This window comes from Leptonychotes weddellii, chromosome 1, assembly GCF_054177405.1.
Source record: "Leptonychotes weddellii isolate Sample4059 chromosome 1, ASM5417740v2, whole genome shotgun sequence".
NCBI classification, from domain to species: Eukaryota; Metazoa; Chordata; class Mammalia; order Carnivora; family Phocidae; genus Leptonychotes; species Leptonychotes weddellii.
The window spans coordinates 53,817,505-53,830,862 of NC_138369.1; the positions used below are offsets into that span (position 1 = coordinate 53,817,505).

General features: G+C 38.5%; 1 protein-coding gene across 1 annotated transcript in view; it reads left to right on the forward strand.

The window, feature by feature from the left end:
- The window catches only part of PDCD6IP (programmed cell death 6 interacting protein), a 67,779-nt gene that overhangs the window by 27,873 nt on the left and 26,548 nt on the right, over positions 1 to 13,358 (forward strand). The window contains exons 5-6 of the mRNA XM_081818092.1: positions 8,689 to 8,800; positions 10,491 to 10,660. Of these exons, the coding sequence (XP_081674218.1) occupies positions 8,689 to 8,800; positions 10,491 to 10,660 (282 nt within the window). The remainder of the gene's footprint in view (positions 1 to 8,688; positions 8,801 to 10,490; positions 10,661 to 13,358) is intronic.

Below are 13,358 nucleotides of genomic sequence, written 5' to 3' on the forward strand. Positions count from 1 at the left end.
GTGATAGTGGACATCCCTGCCATGTTCCTGACCTTAGGGGAAAAGCTCTCAGTTTTTACCCATTGAGAATGATACTTGCTGTGGGTTTTTCATAGATGGCTTTTATGATATTGAGGTATGTACCCTCTATCCCTACACTATGAAGAGTTTTAATCAAGAAAGGATGCTGTACTTTGTCAAATGCTTTTTCTGCGTCTACTGAGAGGATTATATGGTTCTTGTTCTTTCTTTTATTAATGTATTGTATCACACTGATTGATTTGCGGATGTTGAACCAACCTTGCAGCCCAGGAATAAATTGTGCACTTGGTCGTGATGAATAATACTTTTAATGTACTGTTGAATCCTATTGGCTAGTATTTTGGTGAGAATTTTTGCACCCATGTTCATCAGGGATATTGGTCTGTAGTTCTCCTTTTTGATGGGGTCTTTGGTTTTGGGATCAAGGTAATGCTGGCCTCATAAAATGAGTTTGGAAGTTTTCCTTCCATTTCTATTTTTTGGAACAGTTTCAGAAGCATAGGTATTAATTCTTCTTTAAATGTTTGGTAGAATTCCCCTGGGAAGCCATCTGGCCCTGGGCTCTTGTTTGTTGGGAGATTTTTGATGACTGCTTCCATTTCCTTACTGGTTATGGGTCTGTTCAGGTTTTCTATTTCTTCCTGGTTCAGTTTTGGTAGTTTATAGGTCTCTAGGAATGCATCCATTTCTTCCAGATTGTCTAATTTGTTGGCATATAGTTCTCATGATACGTTCTTATAGTTGTTTATATTTCTTTGGTGTTGGTTGTGATCTCTCCTCTTTCATGCATGATTTTATTTATTTGGGTGGTTTCTCTTTTCTTTTTGCTAAGTCTGGCCAGGGGTTTATCAATCTTATAAATTCTTTCAAAGAACCAGCTTCTAGTTTCGTTGATCTGTTCTACTGTTCTTTTGGTATCTATTTCATTGATGTGTGCTCTGCTCTTTATTATTTCTCTTCTCCTGCTGGGCTTAGGCTTTATTTGCTGTTCTTTCTCCAGCTCCTTTAGGTGTAGGGTTAGGTTGTGTATTTGAGACCTTTCTTTTGTCTTGAGAAAGGCTTGTATTGCTATATACTTTCCTCTTAGGACCGCCTCTGCTGCATCCCAAAGATTTTGAACAGTTGTGTTTTCATTTTCATTGGTTTCCATGAATTTTTTAAATTCTTCTTTAATTTCTTGGTTGACCCATTCATTCTTTAGTAGGATGCTCTTCAGCCTCCACGTAATTCTTTCCGACTTTCCTCTTGTGATTGAGTTCTAGTTTCAAAGCATTGTGGTCCAAAAATATGCAGGGAATGATCCCAGTCTTTTGGTACCGGTTGAGACCTGATTTGTGACCTAGGATGTGATCTATTCTGGAGAATGTTCCATGGGCACTAGAGAAGAATGTGTATTCTGTTGCTTTGGGATGGAATGTTCTGAATATATCTGTGAAGTCCCACCTGGTCCATTGTGTCATTTAAAGCCTTTATTTCCTTGTTGATCTTTTGCTTAGATGATCTGTCCGTTTCCATGAAGGGGGTGTTAAAGTCCCCTACTATTATTGTATTGTTGTCAATGTGTTTCTTTGATTTTGTTAGTAATTGGCTTATATGACTGGCTGCTCCCATGTTAGGGGCATAGATATTTACAATTGTTAGATCTTCTTGTTGGATAGACCCTTTAAGTAGGATATAGTGCCCTTCCTCTTTTCTTATTATAGTCTGTGGTTTAGAATCTAATTTGTCTGATATAAGGATTGCCACCCCAGCTTTCTTTTGGTGTCCATTAGCATGGTAAATCATCTTCCACCCCCTCACTTTCAATCTGGGGGTGTCTTTGGGTCTAAAATGAGTCTCTTGCAGACAGCATATCGATGGGTCTTGTTTTTTTATCCAATCGGATACCCCGTGTCTTTTGATTGGGGCATTTAGCCCATTACATTCAGGGTAACTATTGAAAGATATGAATTTAGTGCCATTGTATTGCCTGTAAGGTGACTGTTACTGTATATGGTCTGTGTTCCTTTCTGGTCTATGTTACTTTTAGGCTCTCTCTTTGCTTAGAGGACCCCTTTCAATATTTCTTGTAGGGCTGGTTTCATGTTTGCAAATTCCTTTAGTTTCTATTTGTCCTAGAAGCTTTTTAACTCTCCTTCTATTTTCATTGACAGCCTAGCTGGATATAGTATTCTTGGCTGCATATTCTTCTCATTTAGTGCTCTGAATATATCCTGCCAGTCCTTTCTGGCCTGCCAGGTCTCTCTGCATAGGTCTGCTGCCAATCTCATGTTTCTACTGTTGTAGGTTATAGACCTCTTGTCCTGAGCTGCTTTCAGGATTTTCTCTTTGTCTCTGAGACTTGTAAGTTTTACTATTAGAAGTCAGGGTGTTGACCTATTTTTATTGATTGTGAGGGGGGTATTCTCTGTGCGTCCTGGAATTTGATGCCTGTTTCCTTCCCCAAATTAGGGAAGTTTTCCCCTATAATTTGCTCCACTATACCTTCTGCACCGCTCTCTCTTTCTTCTCTGGGATCCCAGTTATTCTAATATTGTTTCGTCTTATGGTATCACTTACCTCTCGAATTCTGCCCTCGTGATCCAGTATTTGTTTATCTCTCTTTTCTTAGCTTCTTTATTTTCCATCATTTGGTCTTCTATATCAATGATTCTCTCTTCTGTCTCATTTATTCTAGTAGTTAGAGCCTCCTTTTTTGATTGCACCTCAGTAGCCTTTTTGATTTCAACTTGATTAGATTTTAGTTCTTTTACTTCTCCAGAAAGAGTTTCCCTAGTATCTTCCATGCTTTTTTCAAGTCCAGCTAGTATCTTTATAATCATCATTCTGAACTCGAGTTCCAGCATCTTACTAATGTCCGTATTGATAGGGTCCCTGACAGTCGGTACTGCCTCTTGTTCTTTTTTTTTTGCAGTGAGTTTTTGCATCTTGTCATTTTGTCCCAAGAGGAAAATAGATGAATGAGAGAACAAAATGCTAAGAGTGTAACAACGACCCCAGAAAAATATACACTAAACAAATCAGAAGAGACCCAAAACCAGGGGGCGAGGGGGAAGAAAGGGAAAGAAAGAAAGGAAAAAAAAAAGAATATGATCAGGCTGGTGAATAGATCAGAGCCACCACACACTAGATATTGGGTGTATTTTGGTCTTTTAGAAGAAACTGCCTCCCAAAATTTTAAGGAAAGAAAAACTGATATATGTACAAAAATAAGGGTAAATACGATGAAGGGATGGAATATGACTGTAGAGATGGAAATTATAAAAGATTTTATAAAAGGAATTGATAAGTTGGTTGAATAAAGAAAGAAGAAAAATTTTAAAAAAACAAAAATAAAAAAGGGGAGAGAATGTGATCAGGCAGGAGACTAGAACAAAGCCATATACTAGAGATTTAAGGTATATTTTGGTCTGTTAGGAGAAACTCTATCCCAAAATTTTAAAGAGAGAACAACTTATATATATATATACAAAAAATAAGGTTAACTACAGTGAAGGGATAGACTATGACTCTCAAAATGAAAATATAAAAAAATTAAAAAGAAAGGAATTGATAAGATGTTGGTTAAAAATGGGAAAAAGAAAAATTTAAAAAAATAGAAAAAAAATTAAGAAAATTTAAAAAATTAACTTTGAAAGACTAAAGAATCATGGGGAAAAAAGCTATGAATTCTGTGTGCTGTATTCCCCTAGTGCTAGCGTTCTCCCATTCTCACTGATTGGTAAACTTGGTCTTGGCTGGCTGTTCTAGCTGATCTGGGGGAGAGGCCTGTCGCAGTGATTCCCAAATGTCTTTGCCGGAGGTGGAATTGCCCTGCCCTTGCTGGGTCCGGGCTAAGTAATCTGCTCAGGTTTGCTCCCGGGAGCTTTTGTTTCCTGCAAGCTTTCCGTACAGCTTTGGAGGGGGAGAGTGAAATAGAGGCCTCCCAATCTCTGCCCCGGAGGAGCCGAAAACTCGGGGCCCCACTCCTCAGTGAGCCCCCAGAGAAGAGCAGTCAATCACTCCCGTCTCCCTAGTCTCCGGCTGCACTCCGTGCTCACCCGGCCTGTGACTGAGCGTTTCTGTCTCTGGCACACGACCCTTTGTGGAGTCTCCAAACCCAGTAGAGTCCTGCGGTGCGCTCCCGCGCCGCTCCTCCTAGGGGAGGAAGGGGAGTCTCCCCGGATCTGCCGCTTGTTGGGTCCCTGCTGGAGGAGCAGTGGCCCGACTGTGCGGCGGATCCCGGTTTATGGCAACCCCGAACTGAGAGCCCACTCCTCGGTTCTGTCTCTGCAGCCAGCTTCCCCGTTCCGATCCCTGGGAGCTCTGCCACACTCAGGCACCCCCGGTCTTTCTGTGACCCCGAGGGTCCTGAGACCACACTGTCCTAGCGAGGGTTCCACCCCTTGCTTGGCCACTGGAGCGACGTCACTCAGCGGAGCTGACTTCTGAAAGTTCCGATTTTGTGCTCCCCTGCTCTTTTACTTGCCAGTAGCGGCTGACGGAGGCTCCCTCCCCAGCTGTCTGTCTTCCTGAATATCGCCTCAGATTCACTTCTCTGCTCGTCCTACCTTCCAGAAAGTGGTTGCTTTTCTGTTCATAGAGTTGCTGCTCTTCTTTCCTTCAATTTCCTGTTGAGTTTGTAGGTGTTCAGAATGGTTTGATACCTATAGCTGAATTCCTGGGACCAGACGAAATTTAGGTCTCCTACTCCTCTGCCGTTGTGCCCCTCCCAGTGTTTTTTAGCTTTTAATGTACAAGTCTTGCACCTCCTTGGTTAAATTTATTCCTAAATATTTTATTCTTTTTGATGCTATTGTAGATGGAATTGTCTTAATTTCCTTTTTGCAATGTTTGTTGCTAGAGTATAGAGTATAGATTTTGTATGTTGATTTTCTATTCTGTAACTTTACTAAATTTATTATCTCTAATGGTTATTTTGTGAATTCCTTAGGATTTTCTTTATATAAGGTCATGTAATCTGCAAGTGGAGATAGTTTTACTTCTTCCTTTTTGGACGCCTTTTTATTTCTTTTTCTAGCTTAATTGCCCTGGCCAGTACAGGGTTGAATAGAAGTGGTGAGAGCAGATGTTCTTGTCTTATCCCTGATCTTAGGGAAAGGCTTCCTGACTTTAGCTGTGTGATGGTAGCTGTGGGTTTTTCATTGATGTCCTTTATGAGGTTGAGGAAGTTCTTTTCTATTCCTAGTTTGTTGAGTTTCTTTTTTTTTTAAATCATAAAAGGGCATTGGATTTTGTCAAATATTTTTTCTGCATCTTGACATGGTCTTATATTTTTTTCCTTCCTTTTGCTAATACGGAATAATACATTAATTGGTTTTTTGATGTGAACCATCCTTGCATTCTTAGGATATTCTACTTGGTCATGATATATAATCCTTTTTTTTTTTTTAAGAGAGCGCTTGCATGTGCAAGTGGGGTGTGGAGGGGCAGGAGGTAAGGGAGAGAGAGAGAATCTTAGGCAGGCTCCATGCCCAGTGCAGAGCCTGATGCTGGGCCTCGATCTCATGACCCTGAGATCATGACCTGAGCTGAAATCAAGAGTTGGATGCTTCACTGACTGAGCAGCCCAGGTGCCCTGGTTTATAATCCTTTTAATTTGTTGCTAGATTTGTTTTGGTAGTATTTTCTTGAGCATTTTGTGTGTGTATTTATATATTTGGTCCGTAGTTTTCTTGTAATGTTTTTGACTTTCAACTTATGTACCGTTATGGCTGTGTCTTTTGTAAATAGCATGTAGCAAAAGTTTTCTTCTTAATTTTGTTTGACATCCTTTATCTGTGTCTGTGGAGGGTTAAGTCCATTTATATTAACTGATTATTCATATTATTCATTTTCTACTGTATTTTGTCATTTCTACTTGTCTCCTTTTCTTTCCTTATATTTCCTTCTCTTTTTTCTGCCCCACCCCATCTCCACTTTTTCCTGGCTTTATTTAGTAGTTCCTCTCTTTCTTTCTTTTTTCTAAACTCGCATGGAAGTTGTTTACTCTTAATTTTCTTCTTTAATGTTTATTATGTTGTGTCTGGGTATGGATTTTCTTTCATTTAAATTGCTAGATACTGATACTTTATTGGAGCCAGTGATGTTGAGGAATTGTTATCTTTCATCCATCCTGGAAAATTCTTAGTTTTCATTTTCTGGAATATTTCTTTTTCCCTATTGTCATTAAGTAACTCTTTCTGGGTTGCTGATTATATTTAAGTTGACTCTTCTTAACTTTCTTTCCTTTTTCTTTTTTCTTTTTTTTTTTTTAAAGATTTTATTTATTTGAGAGAGAGAGAGTGGGGAGGGGCAGAGGGAGAAACACTCCCCTCTGAGCACAGAGTCCGAAACGGGGCTGGATCCCGGGACCCTGAGACCATGACCTGAGCTGAAATCAAGAGTTGGATTCTTAACCGACTGAGCCACCCAGGTGCCCCTAACTTTATTTTCCATGTCTCTTTTTTTTTTTTTTAATTTTTTATTTATTTGCGAGAGAGAGAATGAGAGACAGAGAGCATGAGAGGGAGGAGGGTCAGAGGGAGAAGCAGACTCCCTGCCGAGCAGGGAACCCGATGCAGGACTCGATCCCGGGACTCCAGGATCATGACCTGAGCCGAAGGCAGTCGCTCAACCAACTGAGCCACCCAGGCACCCCTATTTTCCATGTCTCTTAAGCCTTCTTATTTTCTTTTGCTCTGTGCTTTATTGTGTGTAGTTTCTTCCAATCTATTTTCCAGTTCACTGATCCTTTCCTTAGCAGCTTTTAAGTAGTCATTAGCTTTCTAATTTTAGAAATTCTAATTTAGTCCTTTTTTCAGTTGTTCCTGTTCTCTTTCTCCTGTGTCATATTTCTTATTTTTCTCTTATTCTAAAAACATATTAAATATATTTTATATTCTTTATCTTAGAATTCCAGTATCTCTGGTCTTCATGGTTTGGTTCTGTGATTTGTTCCTTTTGCTGATTCTTGCTCATAATGGTTTGTTTCCTCTTGAGTTTGGTGGTTTTTTTGTATGTGTTCTTGTTTTTAAATTTTAAAACTTTTAATTTTGAATAATTTTAGACTTAACAAAAACGTTGCAGATTTGGTGCAAAGTTTTTTACCAAGATTTCCTTAAAGTTAAAATCTTATGTAGCCATAGTGCTTTTGTTAAAACTAAGAAATTAACATTGGTACAGTATTATATTACTCAGATTTCAGTGTCCTTCTCTTTCAAGATCCAGTCCAAAATACCTCCATTGCATTTAATGATTCCGTGATTTTTTTTTTTTATTATGAATTCACATTTCCTGGAACTTTATATGTGGGAATTCTTTGAGGTTTGGGTTTTAAAGTGAATTCTTCTAGTGAATTTTTATTTTTTATTTTATTTATTTTTTTGTAGTTAACCTTTTTGTCAGAAGTACATCTTAGGGCTTTGTGTCACACAGGTAGTATGATTTCCAGGCCTAAGTACAGGCTTTTGATTAGGAATCTTTTTTTTTTTTTTTAAGATTTTTTATTTATTTGACAGAGAGAGACACAGCGAGAGAGGGAACACAAGCAGGGGGTAGTGGGAGAGGGAGAAGCAGGCCTCCCGCGGAGCAGAGAGCCTGATGCGGGGCTCGATCCCAGGACCCTGGGATCATGACCCGAGCTGAAGGCAGCTGCTTAACGACTGAGCCACCCAGGCGCCCCTTGATTAGGAATCTTAGGTGATACTTCTTTTCTTTTCGAATTTAGAGCCAACACAAGTAAGTTTCCTTTGTCAGGCGGTCTTCCTTTTTAAAAATTCATCCAGTGAGTGTCACCCATTTGGAAGTATCCCAGTCTAAGGAGGGTAGTGCTTTTGATGTGACCTCTGCTCATAGCAGCCCCACCTGTGTTTCCTTGTGTCCTGCTCCTGATCCCTCACATCCACACTCTAAGCCAGTACTGAGCTGTATAGTTGGTGAACTATGGACAGTGGACCAATTCTGGCTTGTGACCTATTTCCGTATGACTCACTAGTTGAAGATGATTTTTATCTTTTTTTTAGAGGGTTGTAAAAAAAAAATGTGACCGAGATGGTCCACAAAGGTCCACAAAACCTAAAATATTTACTCTAGTGTTGACAGAAAAGTTCGCAGACCTCTGCTCTAAGATGCCAGGTACCAGTGCTCTAGCACTTGTTTCTACTGGTAGATTATTAGCAGTTTCTTGTGTTTCTGGCCCCCTATTGTTCTGTCTTCTCAGATATACATTCCAAGGTCATTTTGTATGTGTTACTTACTATTTTGTTGTACTGAGATAGAAGTCTAAATCTTTGATTTTCATGTGGATAAATTAATGTCTTTCTCTTTGTTTTGTTTATGGCATCTAAGGTCTAAAGGCTTTCTATTTATTTTAATCTTAAAAAGAATCTTTCTTTACAGTAGTCTTGGTGTATGGATATACATAATCTCTTAGTTTTTCTTCCTTTTTAATTTACTGAGTAAGGTAATGGCTAACCTAGCCTTAAATTTTATAAGACTTTGTTAAATATGTTATAACTTGGATTTGTGCAAGAAAAATTGTTATACCATTTTATATTCCAGCCAGTAAAGTAGGGGTATTCCCATCCATTAATTCTCACCTGTATTGAGTCTGATCACTTAAAAAATGCTTTAATTTTTTTATACCAGAAATGATATTTCATTGTTACTTTGTTTCCTTTTTAAAAGTCATTAAGATTGTTGGATGAAGAAGAAGCAACGGACAATGATTTAAGAGCAAAATTCAAGGAACGCTGGCAAAGGACACCATCTAATGATCTCTATAAGCCTTTAAGAGCAGGTAAAAATGTATAAATGGCTTTCACTTGAATAAATTACCAATTTTTTTTTTAAGATTTTATTTTTAAGTAATCTTTATACTGAACTCACAATCCTGAGATCGTAAGTTTCATGCTCCACTGACTGAGTCATCCAGGTGCCCATATAAATTCCCAATTTGGATCCACAATTTTGCTTGATTAAATTAGGGTCAGTTGTAAACTTGTTTTTACTGAAACTGCTATTGTGAAAACATAGGTGTTTTTCCTCAGTTCAGTGTAAGATAAAAAATAACAGAGGTATTTCATGTTCATTATAAGAAGTTCAAACTCTTAAAAACTCTAAAAAAATTGTTTTTTTTTTTTTTTTTTTAAAGATTTAGCTCATGGTAGGGGTATGTATGCAGAGGGAGAGGGAGAGAATCTCAAGCAGACTCCTGATGAGCACAGAGCCTGACCTGGGGCTCAATCTCATGACTGAGATCATGACCCGATCCGAAATCAAGAGTTGGACATCCAACTGGCTGAGCCACCCAAGTTGCCCCCAGAATTCTTAAAAATAATAAAGTAAAAATGAAAATGATTCTGTAACTCTCTTTTCCTAATCCAAGTCTTTTTTTTTTTAGAGCATCTGTATAACCACTAGATATCACGGGTTCCAGGAACTGCTATTAAGCTGTATGCATAAATAAATGAGATCAGTTTTTTTAAAGATTTTATTTATTAGAGAGTGAGAGAATGTGCAAGCTGGGGAAGGGTAGAGAGAATCTCAAGAAGATTCCCCACTGAACGTGGTGTGTGATATAGGGCTTGATCTCACGACCTTGAGATTGTAACCTGAGCCGAAACCAAGAGTTGGATACTCAACTGACTGAGCCACTCAGGCACCCCTAAATGAGATCATATTATATATATATATATATGTATGGTTTTGTAATTTCATTTCACTTAGTAGTAGATGGTCAAAGGTGAGTTTTCCAGTTAAATTGAAGTCAGATTATTATTTTTTAAGACTTTAATTATTAAGATTTGTGTTTGCTAAGATAAGTGTCTTTATGGTAGCTAGACTATTATTTATTTATTATTATATAATTAATACTATTGACATTTTTTCTAAAAATGTATCTGTTCTTTTAAGTCAAGTTGAAGCAGTGATCTTTGAGAAGGGAATACTTTTTAAGTAAGTTGTAACAATTTTGGAGTGAATGATTTCTTTCTTTTTTTTTTTTTTTTTTTTTAAAGATTTTTATTTATTTATTTGACAGAGAGAGAGATAGCGAGAGGAGGAACACAAGCAGGGGGAGTGGGAGAGGGAGAAGCAGGCTTCCTGCCGAGCAAGGAGCCTGATGTGGGACTCGATCCCAGGACCCTGGGATCATGACCTGAGCCGAAGGCAGACGCTTAACGACTGAGCCACCCAGGCGCCCTGATTTCTTTCTATATTAATGAATTGTAGGAAATGATTAGACTAATGTCAATTAGCTTTTATTTGGTGGATAGTAACCACAAATGTATTTTAAGGTATACCTGTGCTTTGCCAGAAACAAAAATGCCAAGAGTGACAAGAGCTCAATTTCTGTTATATAATGAATCAGGGCCCATAGAAGAGGGGAAAAAAGTAAAGTTGGAGAGCAGAACTAAAAGTATAACCAGCCTATAAATGTTACTGTGGAAGTCATTGCTGTACTCTGGTAACATTTTTTTCCCCCACAGAGGGAACCAACTTCAGAGCAGTTTTGGATAAAGCTGTGCAAGCAGATGGGCAAGTGAAAGAGCGTTATCAATCTCACCGTGACACCATTGCACTTCTCTGTAAGCCGGAGCCTGAGCTGAATGCTGCAATCCCTTCTGCTAACCCAGCGAAGACCATGCAGGGTAGTGAGGTAAGCAGATGCATTTTGATGTGGGTGGTCATCTGCTTATGAAAACTATGTTCAAGCCATTATGAACACAATTAATTGCCAATTTCTTACTGCCATCTTTTCAAAAATGCAGACGTAAATTGAGGTTGTTATATTTGGAGTAGCATGATATATACACTGTGTAATAGGTAATTACATTAGTTAAAATATTACTATCTTGTAATAATAATTTCTATTTATTGAGTGTTTCCTGAGCTTGGTACTATATTCTAGATACTTTATAAGTTCAGTATTTAATTCAGGCTTTATAAAAGGGAGAGGCTTGGAAGCTTAGAAACTTCCCTGAAGTGGAAGGACTGGATTTGACCAGATGCTCTTCTGACCATAAATTCTTTGTTGTTTGTTACATCATTCTCAACCACCATCCACTGTATTCTACTGGAACTATCTCTAAAGGGAAAATCAACCAGCTGTGCATGTTAATAAGTGGGTAACATCATTATAGCATTTCTATTTGTGATAGGAAGGGGAAAATCAATAGTGGGGCATGTGAGTCAGAAAGTCCAAAGGTGCAAATACGCTTTAGTGGCTGATCACTGTAGTAGATGTAATGGAATAAGAGATCCTGAATGAAGTGCATAGGAAAATAAGCCAAAGGGCAAGCTATGTTTGCTGAAAACTTCTTGAAAAAGGTGAATTTCCTGGGATAGTAGGTCTCAAAAGTTATCAGTGTTGTGTCTTGTCTTTCTACAGAAACATTTCATATATTTGTTCAACCAAGACTTTGGATACCTACTCTGTAAGGCATTAGGCTAGGTACTTTGAAAAATCAACAAATGAACCATACACAGCCTTTACCCTCAATTTATGGTCCAGTGTGGGAAGATTAGACCTATACAAGGAGACCTGTAATACAGGGTAGACAAGTGTTGTGACTATAGAAAGTAGGCTGTGAGGATTTAGATGACGAAGCACTTAAATTCCAGTATTTTGGAGCTTCTCTCTTAAGAGGCTTCTTAAGAGATTGGCACAGGATGAGAACAGAGTAGACAGGCAAAGTGAACACATACAAAATCTGAGTAGGATCAAGTGAGCTACCAGAGGTTCAGTGGAAAAGAGCCCCCGCAGTGAAGACTGCATAGCTGAATGGGCACAGAATCCAGATCTCTAAAGGTAGGGCGAACCTGATGGAACAAAGAATATCAGTTAGATGCTTTAAAGAAATGGGGGGAAGGGAGAAGGAAGGTGATTAGATTAATTTGTGAGGAACAGAGACTGCAGACCCACAGAACAGCAACAGTCTGGCCCTTTTTTTATCTTAGGATAAAAAAATCCCTGCTTAGTATCCTCTTCTCTCTCTCATTTTTAAATAAGTAGTCTTGGGGCGCCTGGGTGGCTCAGTTGTTGAGCATCTGCCTTCGGCTCAGGTCATGATCTTGGGGTCCTGGGATCGAGCCCCGCGTCGGGCTCCCTGCTTGGCGGGAAGCCTGCTTCTCCCTCTCCCACCTCCCCCTGCTTGTGTTCCCTTTCTCGCTGTCTCTCTCTGTGAAATAAATAAATAAAATCTTTAAAAAAATAAAAAAATAAAAATAAAAAAGTAGTCTCAAAAAAAAAAAAGTAGTCTCTATACCCAACATGGGGCTTGAACTTACAACCCCTAGATCAAGAGTCGCATGCTCTACTGATTAAGCTAGCCAGTCACCCCCTCTCCTTTTTCTTTTTGGCATCTTGTACGTGACTCAGAACTTATATGGCTTTTGTCCTTTGATTCGCCTGCTTTCAGTAGAAGAGCAAAAATGGTTTCTGCTGAGCAAAATCAGAATTAGCATTCACTACTTTGTTACTTAATACAGTTGTAGTCACAGCTGCTTTTGTTAATTCATAATGGTATTACATAGGGGAAGAAAACATTTATAGTCAATATGAAGTTATTTTACTGAAGCTAGATTTTCTAGATAGAAGCAACCAAAAAATTTTCAGTGCTCTATATATTCATTCATCATGTGCCTTTATCAAAAGACTAATTAATATCATATGTTTATTAAAGCTGTTTCAGGTAATTGTCATAGTTGTTGATGACACATTTTAGCCAGAGTTTTTTTATGATAGAAGGATAGTCATTTGAATTCTGATTATTAAAGTGAATACAAAGTACATGTTTTATTAAGAAGTCCGATCTTAATGGTAGGGCTCTTTTTTTTGAATTGTGAAGGGGCCTACTATTTATCTTTGGTCTCTTTGGGAATCTGTTTTTACATATTGAGATACTCTGAAAAATGTTGCAAGTATGGATAATTTGTATTTAAAGATTCTTTTTTAAATACTTAGGACCATTGCTTGTGATTGTACACCTCTGATCAGCAGGGGTATGGAATCTAGTCTACACTTGGCCAGACAAGCCTTGGCCCTAGTGTAGGGCTGAGTCTGCCCACAGGAAGGGGCATCTTTTTTTTTTTTTTTGGTACAAAAGTGATATCCATTTATACTCATAGTATTGCATCTGTCTGGGGAGATGAAGGGGGAGGGGGTCCCTTTGGGAAAAAATCTCCATCTCCTCAGAGATAGTGCATAACATAGTACTGTCCAAAGCTGTGTGCCTTTTTAGGCCTTGCTTTTTTCTGGTTCACACAAAGTCATCTTCTAGACTAGTGGGTGATCTGCAAATGTGGCTTCTACTCTTTGTTTTTCATAACAGGAAGCGTCTAGACAGGAGTCAGGG